We start from the raw sequence: 19,951 nt of genomic DNA on the forward strand, positions 1-19,951 counted from the left end.
CATTTAACAACATGAATGTGTTTGTCTTATCTGGGGGTGAGTGGCAGAGTGTAAGGTTTCCAGGCTGCTTCTGCAGTTATCAGACATATATGCAAATTGTGTAAACTTTACTTAGATGTATGTGTAAACCCTAAAGTTGTAATTGGCAAGTGAAATCTATTCTGCTCATTTTAAGGTAGAGAAAGGCCCCCTAAAAGGGAGCAAGCCTTTGAATACACTAATTACATCAGTCTGTCCAAATTACTTTGTGATAGGTCAGTGCATGTGCACCACCTCTCAAGCAGATTTCTGTTGAACCATCAATCCGATCATATTTTAGGAAAAAATAACATATTTTGCATTAAAAAAAATTGGCTCACTCCTGCATATTTTACTCAACTGCTAAAGTATGTAAATGCATGCTTGAGGTCAGGATATTCCTGTACAGGGTGCACTCTGAAAGTTCCTTATGTCTAACTGCATGTGAACTTTTAGGCATTTTTGAATATAGTAACTTGTGTAATTGTTCAGACTAGATGATAACTTTGGAAGTTGCTTCTGTTCCTTAAACATGGAGTAAAATAAGTTTCACTCATACATGTCAATAAAAAAATCTGTAGCGTTTCAAATGCTTCCACTCTTCTCATCCCAGAATCAATTCAGAATTACTTCAGAATTCAAATAAGAAGGAAATTTTTGTTCTGTGTGGTGGATTAATTTTACTGGAGCAATCTGTGTCTTGTATCTTAGCAAGCTTCAGTTTGCAAGCACATTGGCTGGAACTATTTCAAGGGATGTAATTACAGGAGAAGGGGAGATTTGATATCTAAGAATGATGGAAATAGGGCAATACATAGTGGAAAACAGCTGTTATGATATTAGAATACAGCCACTGCTGTTATTAGTCAAAAAGAAACAGCAAAGGTGAGAGTGGAAAGAGAAATTAGTGTTTATATTTATTCTATTGTGTTTTATGGTGAAAGAAGTGGTGATAATTTGAAAGAGAAATTTTAGAAGAGTTTCAGTTTTATCTCTAGAAGAGGAAGATTATTAATATTTTCATTTTCTTTTTTCCACATTATCTGTGTTGTTCATGTATATGCTAATAGTTGTTTGCATGTGTCAGTCTACTTTGCACTTGTCCGTGTCTGAATATATGTCAAGAATTTTGGGGGTACTTTTTTATTTCCCCCCCAACCTGGAAAAGGCAAATAAGTAACTATGCTGCTCAAAATAAAACAGAATACTTCCCCTGCCAAATGTTAGCTGTTTTTTGTTTTTCCTAAAATCCCTTCAACTGAAAAAAAATGAATGCAGATCTGAATATTGGTATAAGAAAAATAAGTTTGTCACTTTCCTTCAGGATGACACTGATACTTCAGCTTTCTCAAATTGCATGGTGAATAACTTACTGGTTTGTTGTGTCATAGCACAACTGGTTTGAAAGGTGTGGGCATGCCTTTCTGTATACATAAAATGCATAATCTTTGTGAAAACTGACTACATAGTGTTTTGACTAAGGAATTGTCAAGTATCTTTTCTCTGACTTAATAAATGTCTCCAAAACTATTGGATCTAAATTATATGAATTTATTGCAATAGGTATAAACTTGGGGATCCTGTGAAAACAGGGTAGAAACATCATGTGTTTTTTGGCTCTCAGTTCAGCTAATAACCAATGTGAAAATATACACATTCTCAGAAGTGTGGCTGAATGATGTCATTGAAGAAACAGCTTGAAATGTTTCTGATTTGTATTAATTATAAATATTTAGCCTTAGAAAAAATATAAGTGACCCTTGCTCTACATTAGAAAAATAATCTGAAAAATATTTGTTTCTGCTGCTAAGTTAAAGAGGGGTAATTTAATGAGACTCTTAGGTAATTTCTTCCTTTGTCTGCTACAAGAAAGGACTCAGTGCAACTGAAGTTCTGGACAAAGTTGTCCTGTAATGCTTTAATTGGAGGGGCAGTATTCGGACTTATGTTTCATTGAAAAGTCAGTTGTGTTTGGGTATTTGCACAGCTCCTGAAGTTAAGGATCTTCAACTGTCAGTGTAGAACTGAATCAGATACTTTGATGCTATGAAATCCAGTATGTTTGTGTCTTTATTGCTATGAAAGCATATAGCCTTATTTTACATTTTTCAGTTTGTTGTCACTTTTATCGCCAAGTGAATCTCTTGGTCCAGTGAATTTGTTAAAAGACGACAGCTTCTATATGAGTTTTACAAAGCCAGGTTTTCATTCTGCAGGGTAACAAGTGGAAGCAATCCATTTTTAATCCTTGCTCTTTCTTTCACATAGGCAAAAAGTTGTTGAAGGTAGTCTTACTCATCCCTTTGCTCTGACGTTGTCTGGGGACACTTTGTATTGGACGGACTGGCAAACGCGCTCCATTCACGCCTGTAACAAAAGGACGGGAGAGAAAAGAAGAGAAATACTGTCTGCCCTGTATTCTCCCATGGACATCCAGGTCCTGAGTCCAGACCGGCAGCCATACTGTATGTTTTCCTTTTCCCTGAAACTTTTTGCATGACTGTTACTTACCTGTCAGGAAAAATGTTAATCAGAAAAGTGGTTAGTGTGAAGTTTTAAGGTTGTGCACACTTGTGAGGGGATTGGTTGCTAAAGGTGTAAATGCTTGAATCCTGTACCTTTCTTTGAAAATTCCAACCTGAATTGGTATAAGCTCACTCACCATCCCATTTGTTAACAAAATCCAAAATCCAGTGCAGTACTTCAGTGGCTTCTCTTGGTTTGGAAAATTTGAATGAGAATGATACTGATTCACCTGGCATCTTTTCAGTGTCATTATTTTAAAGACAATTGAAAAAAGTGCTTACCATGACTTTTTTTTTTTAATGAGTAGAATTACCACAAAATATGTCATGTTCATATTGTACTTATAAGTGCATTTTTTGCAGTCCAGACTTGATCGTGTTAATCTTCAATATGTAGCAAATAGTTGTGAATGTTTTAGTATGGAAGGGATTTAGTTTTGAGCTTTTAGATGAACATGTATGTTTTTTCTTGATATTGTATGATGCTACTTCAGAGGAATTCACATGTAGAGTATTCAAGTAAGGCTGCATGTGTTTTGTATGTGCATGTGATTCCATGTGGCAGTTGGTCTAGGGTTTTTTTTTGAATGGGATTTAAAAGCAATGGTGTAGAAATGTAGCTCCGATGTAGCTCTGGGAAGAATCAGCTCTTGTCTAGGGAAGACATTCTTGCCATTTGTATTGGCTTCTTTATTTATACCAACTGTAAATTCTGCTTCCTTAAAGATAACATTTGTTATTCCAATAAAGTTTATAGGATGTGAGGAAACAGGCTTGAAAGTAAGCAAGAGGAGTTTGGAGATTATCTTGGTGATGGAACATAAGCAAGTTTTCATTGTGGTTGCTGGGTATGCACAGCACCCTGGTTTATCTCACAGCTCCAGATAAGAGTTTGTCTATGCTGAATTCTTGTCATTGCTTTTAGCTTCAAGAATGTCCCAGGCTTGGGTCATAGTATTTCTGAGTCAGTCACAAAGAAAGTATGGCGCATGGGGAAATAGCATATGCTGAAAATAGCTCAGATGCCATTGACTTCATTAAGATCAGACTTGGATTCCTTCCTCACCCTTTTTTTCCTCTGTGATTGTCAGTGGAAGTAACCAAAGTCAAATGAGCTGTAAATTTTGTTCTTTTATATTAAAGTAGTCCAGATGATTACTCAAACTGTAATTTTGTAGAGATCTTGCACAACTTGCAAGTATTTTTTTTAATAAGTTGGAATATTATCCATAATTATTTATGATTACAGTTTCATGTCTTGCTGCCATTTTTTCCCCATCTGAAGAGATAGGAACATTTGGTTATGTCCATCCCTCTCCTGTACACATCTCCTCCCCCACTTTTTTTCCTTTTATGTTGCTCCTCTGGATTTCCTGATGATTCAGGGATATGTCTTGCTGTAAAAGCTTTGCAAAAGAAAAAGATATTTCCAAAATGCAACACTACTGTAATGTAGGAATTGTACAAATTATTACGTTTTCCTTTCTTTCATAGAACTGATCACCCCACCAACTGCTTACATCTCAGTTTAGGTACCCCTAGAAGTAGGATGCTGGGGGTGGGGAGGTGGGGAATGGTATGGGAAATCAGACAGTTTGTGTTGTGATTCCTCTGTGTTTTAGCACTAAAGCTTGTGCCAGTTATTTGGTATCTATAATTTCTTCCTCATGAAGAAAAGAGGGCTTTAGGGCTTCCAGAAAAATGAAAATAAATCTTTTTGGTTTCTTGAAGTTCACACTCCATGCGAAGAAAACAATGGTGGTTGCTCCCATCTGTGCCTGCTGTCTCCAAGAGACCCCTTCTACAGCTGTGCCTGTCCCACTGGTGTGCAGCTAGAAAACGATGGCAGAACATGCAAAGCAGGTAAGAGCTTGGCTTTTCTACAGTCACAGTGTTGGCTTGTTTTGGGTTCAGTGCTTCAAAGCTGAACCTTGAAGAAATGAGCTGAGAGGAGCTGCCTGATACACTGAAATGTCATTTGCATCCAAACTTCTCACCAAGCTACCAAAAATGGTGATTTTTATGAACTGAAGTAATAATCCCTTGTAGAAATCAGAGACTTTTGACTGTGTTTAGTGTTGCCAGTTCTCCACAGGAATGAAGTAGTATGTGGAACCCATTGCTGAAGAATTTTATTAGAAGTAAGTTAGTGTAGGACATCTTACCATTCAGACAGTGGACAAACTTCTGCTCCCTCCCATTTATTGTCCAGTAGAGGTCAATGATACAGAAGTGGTGGCTGAGTTGTTGAGATAACTGAGCTAGAGAAAATAATGTTCTAGGTGGCTGTTCCATGTTCCCCAGAAGAGGCTTGTGTATCACCAGTAGAAAGCTGTTTAGAGAATAATAGCTAGAGTATATGCTTTAATTGAAAGTAAAACTAGATGCATATTTCATATTCACAGGTTGAATGAGCCTAGTGGTGTACTTTGAAAGCTTGATTCTGTCATTGATCAGGAAACCTCTTTTAAAAGTGCATCTTACAAAAGCAGGCAATGAACAGTGATATGATGGTAGGACAGTGGGAGGCAAGGTTTTGGAGAATGTTCTGCCTAGTCTGTTGCCTGTCTCCAGTGCATTTTTGAGTTTAGTCAAATACTGTAATAGTTTTCTGATGTTACTTGATTTGTCTGTGTACTAGAGCAAGCATAAAATAGATGCCTTTCATTTGTGAATTTGAATCACAATTTAAACACTGAACCTCCAGGGTTTAAGGGCCAGCTTTATTAGCTCATCCTGCTGCAATTGAAAGGCTTATAAGGTAGTCCTTGCAGCTGCTGAAAGACTTTTCTCTTTCCTCCTTCAGCTTTGGAAAGTTTCCCTTTCACAGTTTTTATAAAAACCTTTCTGAATGCTCAGGACAACCTTTTTAAACGTTCATATTGACCTTGTGTTTCTGGCTGCGGGAGTGAAGGTCACCCTGCTTTTGGCATTTTGTTGGATTGCACAAGCAGGAGCAACTGCTTGTACTGTGCTTTCACCTTTCCATTGTCAGGCGAGACAGTCTGCCAAGGGTGTTCTGTCAAAGAGGGCAAAAAAGTGGGACGAGAACAGGAAATCTGGTTTTGCATAAGAATGTGGCCTTTTGGTTCAGTTTTATGGGTTGTTTCTTTCCCAAGCTCCACATGTTTTGTTGTCCTGTCTGCCTTATGCCAACATCCATGTGCTTCTCTTTCCCATCTTATTCATTAACTCTTGGGTTGCAAAGAACTGACTTTCTGTTCTCCACAGGAGCCTTTTGTAGTAAAGTTGTAGCAGGAGCTATGGATGTAAGGATGTTGACTACCTCTTCATTTTGTTCCCTGTTGGCTTGGGCAAAAGTGCAAAAGTACAGAGTCACTTGGGCACTTGAGTTTCTTTGACTTCAGGCTTTTATGTGAATTACACAAATACTACTGAGGGTTCGTCTGCAGGAAGAAAAAGCATTCTGTTCTCAAAGTCTCTGTCCACATGGGGAGTTTACTGGTGCAAATGTAACTATATAGTGTTACTGTTTATATCTGTCTGAAAGAATTCTTGTACAGAAAAGCCCTGAGGCTCTTAGGCGATTTCAGCTCTCGTAAATACTGAAGAATACATATGTTGGTAATGTTCAGGCAAGAGAGCTCTGTAGCTCTTTACAAAGGATGTTGAATGGTAAAGGGCCTATGTAATTAACAAAAACCATGAATTTGAGGACAGGCTGTGCCAGTATTTGCCTTTCTGAGAGTTACATCTGTATGTATTGAAACTCTGAAACTTTGGATTTTTATATTTTTATTAAACATATAACTGTTGATACGCTGGAGCCGTAACTGTTGGGTCTGTGTTAAAAGACTAGTTCATTATTCTGTAGTTTTGGCTTTTGGTGTTGATTCATTCTTGTGTTCTCTCTGTTCTAATTAGCTCTACAGTAGATATATATTAAATATATATAGATAGATAGATAGATTGCAACTGGCATCAAGTATATGTTCTTCTTTGGAAATGTGTGCTTGTTTTGTGCAGGTAGATGTTTTGTATTCCTGCCCACTAGATTAACCAACAATAGTCATGCAAACAGTAGCTCTGTTTCCTTTGTCTTCTCTGGAGTTTAGAGGGGAAGCTATTAATTTCTGTAAAGTCTTCCTTTTAATTTTGCATGATGTATTTTACTCTCTAATATGAAGGAAAATGCCTGATGTTACTTTAACTGCTCATTCTGTGCTGGGTGATTTCTCTGTTTCCTATACAACATATGGCAGATGTACTTATCATAAATCAAACATTCCTGAGTGTTACACACATTTGTTGTATCTAAATTCCTCTCAAATCAAATTTAAGTCTCTATTAAGAGGAATCTTTTTGTACTTGCTTCTAGAAAAAAAAAACAGACCACACCAAAACAACCCAGACCTTTCTGTGACACTGAAATCTCTTGGAGATTTAATTTTACCCTGATTTATTGTCTTTCCAATTTTTGTGCTGAGAAAGGTCATGATTCCATTCCCTTTCTTGTAGTTGAAAGCAATATGAGACACCTTTTGGTAAGAAGGCATATGGGTGGTTGAGGTATAGGTGTATTTGCATGCCATGCAAGCAATAGGTGACAAATGTGACATCAAGTGCAATTTTAATAAGTGTTTGGCAGGGGGGAAGCATTTAGTGGTAAACTGCATCAGCAGTCTTCCATTATAGCTAGACTGCTCCTATCTTCTAGTGCTAAATCCAGGCTCTGATCTTTACCACCAGTAAGAGCCTGATGTCCATCTATATGAGATAGCCCTTCTCTGTCCATGGCCTCCGAGTTTACCAGTTTCAGAGAAATGCTTTTGGTATTTTGAAGCTTGCAGAAAAGAGTGATGCCAGGAAGTAAGGGCAGTGCCAACTGAGGTATGTTCTTTTAATATGCTGTGCATTGCTCAGTGTAGATCTAAGTTGGGGGGTATCTGGACAATGTTCTTGGTCGTGTAGTTTAGTTTTAGGTGGTTCTGCAAAGAACGGGGAGTTGGACTCAATAATCCCTATTGGTCCCTTCCAACTCAAGATATTCTATGATTGTAAGTAGACTGAGCAAAACCATCTCCAGGAAGGGCAATAAAAATGTAAATGATCTTCTGCAATAGCTGAAGACAAATAATTTGGCTGCAAAAACAACAATATAGTAATGGTACCTTAGCTTCTGCTTACAATGATATTATTACTGAACTCAGAAAAAGTAAATGCCTGTGTGCTGGGGACAGATTTGTGAGCTGATGCTGTACTTGCAATGCACAGTAATGGATTGCATCTGTCAGGGCTGCTTCCTAAAGGCTGTGCAAAAAAATTCAGCTGGTTAATATATTAAGGGTAAATATCCAAGATTACACTGACTCTTGCTAATGACTTGCTTTAAGATTTGACAGAGAGGAAAGTATAGAGCAGAAATAAAGGAAATTTGGATATATTTGCATCCCTCTGAAAAGCAGGGGGTATTAGATACTGCAGCTGAATACAGCTATAGAAAATTCTTTGGTACAGTGACAAGTGTCATTGGTCCCCTACATGACTAAATGATACTGTTTTGGTTGTTAACACATCTCTTTTCTTCTGTGGCTTTTGCTTCTTTCACTTTTATTTTTTGTCAGATGTTTTATATATATTTTATACATAAACGTGTATAATATTTTTTAAAGACCTTTTAAAGTTTAAATTTCTTATTCTTAAGCTAGAGATAATCTCCAGATGATTTGATAAGTTGTGTAAAATGCACAGATACGTGAGTTGGCTGTTTCATGATGGCAGTGGAAACTTGACCCTACTGAGATCACAGGAAAGCTCCTGTAAGTTTCTCTGGGACCAGGAAATGCATTCAAGATCCTATCTGGATATTTTTTGAAGCCCTTTAGTAACCCTAAAGTGTTTGTAGTTGTTATTTTATATTTTAAATTTCTTACATTATCGTGAATGAAAGAGGATCAGCTTTAGTGTCTTGGATTAAATTGACTTAGGGTATGAGTGTTTTAAAAAAATGTTTATATATATATATATCACTTAGTGTATGCCATAAATGCTTAAGGGCAGGAACTGTTAGTGTTTGTGTGTCCCATGATACCTGTGAATGGCCTGCTGATGTAGCTGGCAAGTTTGACATTGAAACAGGTACCTGAATTCTCAATTAACTTGGTGGCTTCTTTACACCTGCAAATCTACCCTTACAGAAAAGAGGGTTTACACTGCATGAGATATGGAAATTAAACTCATACTGTACATCAGTGTGAGCAGTCCTTTAAGCCAGCATAAGAGCTGTTGCCGTATATTTAGCTTTAAGCATAGTGTGAGTCAAACTAAAAAAGTTACTCATTTTTAGAACCTTATTTTAATTAATCAGTGCTAGGAGGTTGTTTTAAAGGAGTAACAAGGAGAATTTCTTCCCTTTTCTGCTCCCCCTCCTCCCAGTGATAGGTACTTTCTAAAAATCTAATTCCTTTCAGATCTCTCTGTCCAGATGTTTAATTAGCCAGCTGCTTTTTGCAGTAGTCTTGTCCCTGGTATGTCAGAATGTAAGTGGTCATTTGAGACATGACACATTGACCTCAAGATACATAACATTTTAAAAAAAAACCCAAACAACTGAACACCAGAGGTGCATTTCTGCAGTTGAAGGCAACAGTTATTTGCCTGAAAATGGGAGAGCTTTGGCTGTTGAGTCAATATCATGTGGTGATAGAAGCTGAAGGGTTTCTGCCAGGAAGGTGTGACAGCTGTAGTTTCTCGAAATAAACGGAGAAATTCTGTTTTCCCAAATGAAAAACAGAAAACCCACATACAATTTCATAATTGGAGAAAAATGTGCTAGCCTCAGTGTTTGAAGAGTTAACTTCTATCTATCCTTGATCCTGTTGTTGAGGCAGTTGATCAGAGCTGGCTAATATTCCCAGTGTCTTATTTCTCCTTTGCATTCTGCACATTGCAAAATAGAAAACAATGGTTTTGGAACCTCTGGCAAATACTGCAGGAATTATACTGGGGTTTTTTATGCAGGGGATAGAAGAGTATTGGAGGAAGAAATGTTAAGACACTTCACATCTCCTGTGTGTTTCTTGGTGCACATTATACATTTTAAAAGTTTTGTCTGAGGTTCCTTGGCTGAGCAATCATTACCTTATTACAGCAACTAAGCCTCCAAGCAAGACAAGCAGGCAGACAAATATTTTCATTGTGAAGTATTTATCTCATGCGAACTAACCACTGGAGAAGGTCTCTTTGCTAAACATGTTTTCCTGATTTATAAAGAGGAACAGTATGGACTAATACAGACCTTCTGATTAAGTAGATCAGCTGCTAATTGGAGATGAACAGCCTCTTTGCAAAAGAGAAGGGTCAGGGGGACATTTGTTATCAAGGATAATTGCTGTAGAATCAGCTCTTTCAAGTACCTGAGAAAGCTTCTGCTGGTCTTGTGTGAATAATCTAAAATAACTATCTGGAGTCTTCTAGCACTTGGGGGGTGCTGGAAGAGAAAACTTCCATATCAGTAAATAAACTCTGATTATATTCTGGCATTGATTTGCGGCTGTATTGGGAAGCAGCACTTATGTCCTAATCTGTTTGTCACAAGATAAATAAACAAAAAGAAAACTGTATTTTACCTTATTTACTAGAAGCTTGACAGCTGACTGGATACCTGTCTCTCCCCCTTGCTAGCTCTGTGATTGAAATGCAGCTGTGGAAAACCATGGTCTTTCAATTGCAAGATACTTCTTAGATGTCTTCTATCCTGTACCTGGTGTCTGACTACCATAGGGAGATGTTACTAGAAGGTGGAGGACTCTTTCTTCACTCCCTCTCTCCCTATTGCACTCCCAAAGGTGTTCTTTTGCTTATGTTGAATTGTTGAAATTGTAAGTTCGTAAGTAAAAACTGTCCAGCAATGGGTACCTGAAGAGTCCAGGAAATCTAGAGGCTACCTCTTCTGTTTCTACTCCATTTCATAAAAATTTCATGAGTGGTTTTTTCCCCTTTCATTCATGTGTAGATGTTGTTTGTTTTGAGTCTGTTTCCCCCTTGCCTTTTTTAATGTATTATGTTGATTTTATTTGATTTATATCAAAAGATTGCATTACTTTCTATTCATAGCAACTTTTACCCTTCTAAATGGGGAGTATGTTGTGTAGTGAGCAAATGAAATTGCCTCATATGGAAATGGCCTTATTTCTAATTCCATTGGATAAAAGCCATTAGAAACATACTGTAAGGAAGAAACCTGGAGGGCGTGAAGAGCATTCTTGAAGGTCTGCCATATCATCTTCTAGTTCTGTTGTCAGTGGTTTTTCAGGGCTTAGTGAATGAAACTTTCTTTTCAAGCTTTGTTGGTGCGTGTTTCAAATTGATGACTCCTTTCCAGGACTCTGAAACACTGTCTAGTTAGAGTTTATTTTGTTTGTGGTTAGGGTTTGGGGAGTTTTGTGTGTGTGTGTGTATAAAGGAAAAAGGGACACACTCCCATTTCAACTCTGTTGAGTCTCTGCATTGAAGCTGGTTTTATGCTGCAAAAGAACCACACCCTGGGTCTGCACTGAAAAGGCTTATGTGTAAACTTTGTTATCTTGCATTCAGTATGTGCTAGCTACATACATAGATAAAGTTACCAAGACCCAGTGATAACTTGTTAAGCTGCTGTAGCTCGACTGCCTCTTTAAACGTTGGGTGGTCAAGCTCTATTTTACTGCATCAATGTAGCAACAGTGAAATTGCAGCGCTCCCTAGATTTGCAAACCCTAATTTGCAAATGTTTGTATTTGTTTGTTTTGTTTTGGTGTTTTGTTTTTTTCTTGATTGTGTCAGCTCAGAATTGAATTTTCTGTGGCTCCATCATACTTGGAACATAATAAATAATGCTTAAATTTCAAAGCATTTTACAGTTACCAGCCTCAGAGAGGGCTCGTGGGGTGTAAAGTATTTATTTCTCTTTGTGTAAAGGAAGACAGCAGTGCAGAGAAATTTAATATGTTCAAGGTCTCAGTGAGTGGGAAATGTCTGTAGTTAGAAGTCAACAGAAGTTGACTTCTTTTGTAGGGATTGTAGAAAAACTGCTGCATTTCTCTTCAGTTGTTTTGGTTTTTTTTTTAAATGTTATGTATCTTGTTCAGTTGTAATGAATTTTTGATCAGTGTCTGTATGTATTTGAAAGTGTTACTGCCAAAACTCTGCTTAAGAGAAAGTAGGTGGTGAAATGGATGTCACTTCTAAAGTCAGTGATTCCTTACTCTGAGCCAGTGGAGTTGGATATCTCCAGTAGAGAATAGGTGCATGTAAACTTAAAAACCATGCTTTGTGAGGAAAAACCACAATCCAAAGCCTACCCTTTTTTGGTGGTAGGGATTTCTGACAGACTTTTTCTTGGCCTGTCCTTTTTCCTATGGCTTGCAATGTTATTAAGAATTCTGTGCAAAGGAATGTTCTTTTTTTTTTTTGGTTAATAAAGAGTAGAAGCTGAGACTATGATATCCATAAGCTAATATTCAGATTTAGCACTTAACATTTCCAACTTTCTCTTCTCTTTCTTCAAATCTTTCTACATATACATACATATGTATATATATATATATATATATATATATATATACACAGACCTCAGGCTGGGTGGCGGTGCAGGATAAGACTTAGTTGTTCAAGTGCTTTGAGGCCTTTGGATGAAACCTGTGTATAAGGGCAGATTCTCTGCTTGGTACAGTGATAGCCAGATGATTGTGCTGATCTTTGATTCTGGTTATTACCAGTGCAGTTATACTAATGCTTTTTTGAGTAAGTCTTCCTAAGAGCTAGCTATCTGATCCTCTGACAGTAGTAACTTTACAAAGCTTTGTGCTCTCAAGTATAGTACCGGGCGTGTACAAACTCACAGAAGCTCCATTCTAAACTAGAATAGGGTAACTATGATTTCTGTGTTGCAACAGCTTTTTCTGGAAGAAACATTACTTTTTGTCTTAGTCAGCTGCTAATGATCTTATCAGCTGTGCAGTTTAACTAATATTCCGTTTGTGGGATCTCATTTTGGTGGCTGTATGAATGTGTCAAAACTCTGATTTGTAGGTGTTTTTCCTGGTTCAGGCAAAGTAACTGTTAGAAGTCTGCTACTCAGATAATGGAAGAAACAGTAGACAATAGCCTTTTCACTGTAACATGCAGACAGATATGATGTAATTTATGAGTTACGTAAGTGCTCTGGTATTTCCTTTCTTTGTCACAAGTGTTAGTTTTCCTTATGCCTACTTACCTTTCAATTAAATCAAGTCCTGTCTGAATGTGGCCACTCAAAACATTCTTTCAAAGAAACCTTTCCTGTTTCTATTTTGTTGGTTGCATACTCCCACTGCACACAGTCCTTGGTTTAAATTGGTAACCCTGATGTGCACTGCATGTGCAGTGTCGAGTTAGAGAGTACATCACCAGCCTTTTGCAGCCCACCACTATCACACAGTGAGAAGCACTGCTGTCTTCCTCTCAGACTGAAAGATAAATGAAGGCCTAACTGGGATGCATAGTGCTGTTCGTGTTGCAACTGGCTTTGTTAGGGTGTCCAAGGAGAATACAGAAAAAGAATTTCAATTTATTTCTAGGTATTGCCAAAGTTTGTTTAACTCCTTAAATATTACTGCTTTCTGAGAAAGTTGAAGAGCAGGAATGGGATTTCACACAGTGTTGTTGGTTTAAACCTCTCACAGTTGGTTTCATTACATCATTTTTCTTGTGGTGTGAAGAGTGGCTAATACTGAACCCTTGAGCAAGATGTCATAGTTGTGGAAAGCTTATTAAAAAGCATGGCGGTGGTACCAATTTTCATAGGCTCCATATAGAATAATGAAGTTTTCTCTCAGCCCCATACTCTGGTCCCCTCTTTCCCCTTTTGCCTTACACTGAAACTTTGCCAGGTAATTCACTGTATTACAACAACCAAAAAAATCCCATGCTTTTCTGAAAATCTTTTTGGTTTATCAGGACTGCTGAAATACTGCTGTACTCAAATAGCTTGTAAAGGAGTTGCCTTTAAAGCAGTCGAAGTGCTTTTAACACACTCTTTAAAAAAAAGTGTCTACCATTTTGTTCTTTGGAGAAGAGCTAAAAGCTTTCCCATTTTTACAGTTTATCTGATTTTCTCCCCACAAATATAGAGATTATACTATATATAATGATGAGACTGAGTCTATACGTGCAGATACATGCACATGCACGTACATAAAGCTGGGCGATGAGTCCCACAGTAGATTGTTGTTCTAGCCTAATTAGCAGACAGACAAATGGGAAAGGAATAGCATGGCATTTTCTGACAAAGATTAGCAGAGGCAGCCACTGAAGTCTACGTGTTTAGGTTGGGTGAATAAATTGGAACATTTGTTACTGTATTATAGATGTCTTGTTACTTTTCAAATGTGAAGGGGACTAATGGAAGAATAAAAAAAGCCCTTGTCAAGGCGGTGAGATGGCCTGTTTTGCTTCTGTCAGCTCTGATTGGAGTTAATTTTGCAAATAGAATATAGTCACCATTTCCAGCACTGAAGCATGAATTTTTAATAACAAGAGCACAAACCAACCAAAGCAAAGCAAAGACAATATCCTAGCGTAGATATTAAAAATACTGATTACTGGGTATGGGAGGAAAGCATCATGTGTAAGTGAAAAAAAAGGCTCTTAACCTGTTTCTATAGGATTTATTGGTGGCACATAGAACATATAGTCTTCAGGGATTGAGAATAAGTGCCCTGAGCAGTATTATTTTGTTTTCTGTTCTATTTGTTTGGGTTTTTTTCTTTTAGTTTGTTTCTTTTTTGAAATTCAGATATTGCTCTGATGCCCCATCCCTGGAAGTGTTCAAGGCCAGGTTGGATGAGACCCTGAGCAAACTGATCTACTGGGTGGCATTCCTGCCTATGGCAGGGGGGTTGGAAGTAGATGATCTTTAAGGTCCCTTCCAACACAAACCATTCTATGATTCTGTCTTAACCGGAACAGTTCATCAGCTTTTATGGATATTAGATGTGCTGAAAATTTCTTTTGAAGATCTGCAGAAACCTTGTGCTGAATTAAAAAGAGTAGAGAAAATAAATAGTTCAAGGTTTAAACCAATTGAAAAAAATAAAACCATTTTAATTTGTGTATTTTAAAATGCTTTCTGAATTGAAACTTTAGAGGGACTTAGTTCCTTCTGGTTTTCTGGTCTATGATTTGCATAGCAAACTTTGCATAAGCTTTTTGCTGAAGTGTTTGGTTGCTGCAATTGTGATGTTGGAATAGCTTGCATTCCCCGCTCCCCCCCAAAAAGGCTTTTGTTCATTGTGTGGTGTTATATATGGCCATGTTGTAACAGTTAGCAATTTTGCTGGGAATCTCTTAATCATGTGGTTAGAAAAGTGACTGCAGTGAGAGAGGATTTTGAAGATGATGTTAATTAAATATATGCCATAGCACTTTAGCACTAGCTGTAATGTAGTAGGCAGGTTCTAGGATATCTAGGATAACATTAGGCAAGTCACAGCATAACACTTCTGTAGCCTTGAAAACATTCCTACCAACATTAATAATCAAAATACCTCCATGATACAGATAAAACTAATGAGCCAGACAAGCGTGTTTGTCCAGGTTTTTAAACAGAACCAGTGTAAAGTTCTCATCCCTTTGTGATGTGCTCAGAGCCTGCTGCCAACTCTTTTTCTCTAGCAGAAATTTGTTGATGGAGTCAGATATAGTTATAACTAACACTGTAATTTTAAACTACATTGTAATAAAAGATGGGGGATTTTGCACCTATCAAATTACCCACTATAAGGATCTTTTACCAACTTTCAAGCAGGTCATGTAACGTAGTGATGTACACTGCGGTAACATTTTCCCTGTTCACGTGTTTTTTAACATTCAAGGATGCATGTCTGTCAAGGGTCTTGTTGTGTAATATTTGACTTAATGTTAAACATCTCTACAGTGGAAGTTGCCAAGAAGCCAGAACTTTAAATGGTAGCTCATTTCCCTTATTATTTCTTTTTCCCTTAAGTCTCAGTTAGAGGTATGTTAGAAATTACCAAGAGGCATCCAGTTCAACCACCAATAAAACGTCCCAGTTGTCAAGTGAAGTGAAGATTTTATTGTTAGTGGTGGTTTTGTTGGTTGGTTGGTCAGCAGAGAGAAGTTTTCTTCTCTCTGTTCATTTTTAGCCATCTATGTCCATGGGACAGAGTTGAGGTTGGGAATATTTCTACAATAGTGTCTGCCTGCAGAAGAAGTCAGAGCAGCTGAACGTGTCAGAAACAGGTTGTTTTCTTCTGTTTTCAGGAAGGTTGTAGTCATGATGTAGTTGATTCATGGTGTTTGAACTGTCCTGTTCCTGGTCAAAATACTGCTTGGTATGCAAATAAATGTGTGGTCTTATGCACAGGTGAACATATGACAGAGCTGAGATAAAGCTGAGTCTAATTATTGCTGCTGTGAGGAAGTGTAGACTGTTTTGTTATTAATTATGAATTTTAGGGGGTGTTAAGAGTGTCTTTCAAACCATTGTCTCGTCAGCATCTCTAGACTCTGGGCCTTAGACTGCCAGTTCCATCCTCTGTCTCTGACCTTGTTCACAGTGAACCAAGGTGAAGCTGCAATCCCTTGTGTGAAGAGACAAAACATATGCAGTTGATTCTTATCTGTTTGTTCCCATGCAATGAGGTTTGTAATGTTGATAGTCCTAGAAATACATGTAATATTGGTAGTTGCTGTGTAGTCAGTTGCTAGGCATGTATTTGATGGCCCTTTGCTTCAAACTACTTATACTTCAATATTAAGATTGATTGCAGACACATAAATATAGTAGAAATTCAGAAGTTAAGATGGATATGAACCTGAGTGCTGTGGGTGTCTGAACAGCTGCCGTGCTGTTTCTTGACTATTAACCAGCTCTGTTGGACCCCTCTTTTCTCTAGAACATGTTCCCATGGGATTCTTCCAAGAAGATCCCCAAAGAGGCCAAAGTTAGCTTTCATCAGGACCTTATTCATGGCCTTGCTTCTTCATTGCAAGATCCTGTACTGCACCATCTTGTCACTGCAGCCAAGGCTGCCCCCAGCATTCACATCCCCAGGCAGTCCTTCCTTATTAGTACAAGATCCAGCAGCCCACCTCTACTCAGTGGTCTCTCCACCACCTGTATCAAAAAGTTGTCATTAAATCTCTGCAGGAACCTCCTGGACTGTGTGTGCCTGGGTGTGTTGTTCCTCCAGCAGAGATCAGGGTGCCTGAAGTCCCCCATGAGAACCAGAACTTGCGACTCTTGAGGCTCCTTTCAACTGTCTGTAAAAGACTTCATCCACCTCCTCCTCCTGATCAGGTGTTCTGGAACAAACACCCACAACAATGTCACCCTTGCCTAGTCTGCCCTTTAATCCTAACCCATAAAGTCTCAACTCGCTCATCATTCTCCTGAGACAGAACTCTGTGCATTCCAGGTGTTCTCTTACATAAAGGGCAACTCTACCACCTCACCTTCCTGGCCTGTCTTTTTAAATATATAATTCAAAACTCTTCTGTGTTTGTAGAGCGCTTAGATGACCAGACACATCCCCCTTTCCATGTTGAGTTTTGAGGCCTGAATTTTTACTTAACTTGGACTAAACAGGAGTTTTTATTTTGACTCCCACAATTGAAATATTTCAGAAACGTAGAAGCTAGATATAAAACCTCATTACATGAGGTATTTGGTTCTGCTGTAGTTGCTGTGCTGCTGTAGCTTCCTCTCTGACCTCTGCAGTTGCAGGTCCGTGTCCTGGTTTATAGGTGCTCTCTCTTAACAGTGATTTTCCCCCCCCCCTTTGACTGTTAGGGTGTAATTCTAATTTGCATTAGAAAATCAAATGTTTTCTGTGTGTCTAAGTAAATGGGTAGCACTTTTGGAAAATTTTTCCTGTAAATAGACTATCTGGTGGTGGATAATAATACTGTTGGAGGTAATATGGAGGTAATAGTAATTAAGATATGCCATGAATTGCTTTTCATTTCTGCCATTGTGAAGCTAACACTCTGGATAAACCAGTGTCTGGTGACACTATAAGTTCTTCAAAAATAGTAATGTTGGAATAAAACAAGCACATGCAATACTTAGCACCATGGAAATCGATACCAGTTAGGAACTTGTAAGAAAATGTCAACACAAACATGTTAATGAAACAGAAGAGATCTAAACCCCTTTCTAGTTGCACAGTCTCCATAAAAACACTGGTTTTAACACTGCAGAGAGCAGTTTTGACTACAACTGATTTTGAAGATCCTCCCTTTCTGCATAGAGTTGATTCTCTCCATATTATCTAGGTTTTAACCTGTTTTCTAATCCAGAGATTAGAGACTAGGCCCGAGACTACTGTTCCTGGGGTAATCCTTGATGGAGAGAGTGAGAACAGTATCACAGAGTATGGACTGCTTTTGTTTCCAAATGGCTTTTTAAAATAGCTGTGGGGGAACTGTCTCACATTTGATGTACTCTAAAATAGTTACCATGAAGTAGTTAACAGTGTCACCTTTTTTTTCGTGCTGTTTGCCATTATAGATAGTTAATTTTTCAAAGATGATTTGTTGAAATCTGCATCTATCAAAGAAGCATGGTAGAAGAGGAGGAGCTTTATATTGGATTTGTGTCCAGCATGGTGTTTAAGAAAATGATTAATTGATTTTTCACTGTTCAGGAATTAAACCAACATTTTAAAATATCATTTTAAATATCAAAAAGTGGTTTAGATATCCCATTGTTTTTATTCAGTAAAGGTTCTAAAATCCAGGACATTCATAAAGCTTTTGAAAACGAATATTTTTGCTAGTAATGCCTTCTATGGATTGCTGAGGCATGTTGTTCCCTCAATAGAAAGGTTACTAGTTTTGCTATGTCCAGAAGAGAGCAGAATTTTCAAGCATAAGAAACACTCTTCCTGAAAACCTGTTTTTATTTTGCAACCTTTGAAGTTAGAAAATGTGTTTTGTGGACAGGTGGTAGATGTCTCTCTTACTTTGCTGTCACGAATGTATGGGCTTCAGCTCCTCCCTTTTCTCCATGGGGTTTGTGAGCCTTGAGTTGTTGTTTTTCTCCTTCAAGCATTCCCTCAAAGTTTGTTGGTGCAAATGATGTTGTAGTTATCAAACCTTGTCAACTGACACTGATTGGAAGAATCATTCTTGCTGGAGTCCCTCCCCGTGCCAGCACAAGTGTTTGTGGAGCTCTGCTGGTCTGGTTGTTAACTTGGGCTGATGGATTTATTTCTGTTTAGTTAGTTTTTGTTTGGATCAGCTCTTTACTGTGGTTTGCAACACACACCCATGCTGTGCTTGCATGTGAGAGGGGGAGATAGAGGAGTGAGAACAAGCAGCCCATGTCAAGGAGAAAAGCAGCACTACTTCATTCAGGAGCTGATTCTTGAGGTAGTTCAAAGTGTTTGGGTGATGTTACAGCACTGCTCTTCTAGATCCTTTCTTGCATTATACACTTGCAGGCTGAGCACTATTTCTTTTCAGAGCTTCTGAGATATTATTTGGAGACTAAACTCTGATTTCCAAACCCAAAAGCAAATAGCACAGTCCAGCATCCATTGTTAATGTGAATTTGGTTTTCATGTGCAATAGATTCAACTTCTGAGCCTCCAGAACTCCATAAGCATATCTAGGTGTGAAATATTTATAGATGAGTATTCTCATGAGGCTTTAAATTTCTGTTATTCCTAGGGGGCTCAAAAGATATGTCCCGTGATAGCCATTTTCATTCAATCTGGGCTGTTGGTGGGAACTGAAAGTTGCCGCCCTCTACAGGTGTTTGCTGGTCTGGATGAAATGCAACAAAGTACTTCTATTCAGGTTTCCAGTTTTGGAGTGTTGCCAAAGAATAAAAACTTCTTGTCAGTTTTCAAGCTACACAGCATCAATTTAATAACAGAGCAGGAAAAAAACCACATATTGCTCTTTTTGTACATGCATGGGTGAGCGTGGGGAAACTTTGTTAAGCAACTGGATGTTTACTGTGTGTCCTTCTTTTGTACTAATAAAAGAAGCTGCCACTTCATTGTCAGACAACACTGAAGATGCCATTTGTCCTTGAAATTTACTCTAAGTTGTTGTTTGGCACCATTTCCAAAGCAGTGGAACTTTGCAGGGGGGAGGAATAATAGAGGAGAGAAAAGAACAGCAATCCTATTGCCTTAGAATTAGATTTGCATCAACTTTGGCCAGATGATAAATACTTGTTGTGGTTGTAACTTGCTTTCTTGTTGGGCTGTCTGGAGCAAATCATTAATGTAATTTGTTTACAAAATACTTGAGTCTTCTGTAAGCCCTTTTCATTTATTATGCAGGGTGTGTGTGTGAAAACTGTCTAATGCACTGATACAGCTAGTGGGGAATTTGGCTGAGCAATTCTGTGTAACGTGATGAAATGTTTGGACCTACACTCACCAATGCAT

At 38.1% G+C, this 19,951-nt stretch overlaps 1 protein-coding gene across 2 annotated transcripts in view; it reads left to right on the forward strand.

Annotated features, from left to right (window-relative positions):
• The window catches only part of LOC135415670 (low-density lipoprotein receptor-related protein 5), a 134,180-nt gene that overhangs the window by 44,614 nt on the left and 69,615 nt on the right, over window positions 1–19,951 (forward strand). For both annotated transcript variants that reach the window (XM_064657707.1, XM_064657708.1), the window contains exons 4-5: window positions 2,287–2,483; window positions 4,275–4,406. In XM_064657707.1, the coding sequence (XP_064513777.1) occupies window positions 2,287–2,483; window positions 4,275–4,406 (329 nt within the window). The remainder of the gene's footprint in view (window positions 1–2,286; window positions 2,484–4,274; window positions 4,407–19,951) is intronic.

The sequence above is a fragment of the Pseudopipra pipra genome, chromosome 6 (genome assembly GCF_036250125.1).
Source record: "Pseudopipra pipra isolate bDixPip1 chromosome 6, bDixPip1.hap1, whole genome shotgun sequence".
Taxonomy (NCBI): domain Eukaryota; kingdom Metazoa; phylum Chordata; class Aves; order Passeriformes; family Pipridae; genus Pseudopipra; species Pseudopipra pipra.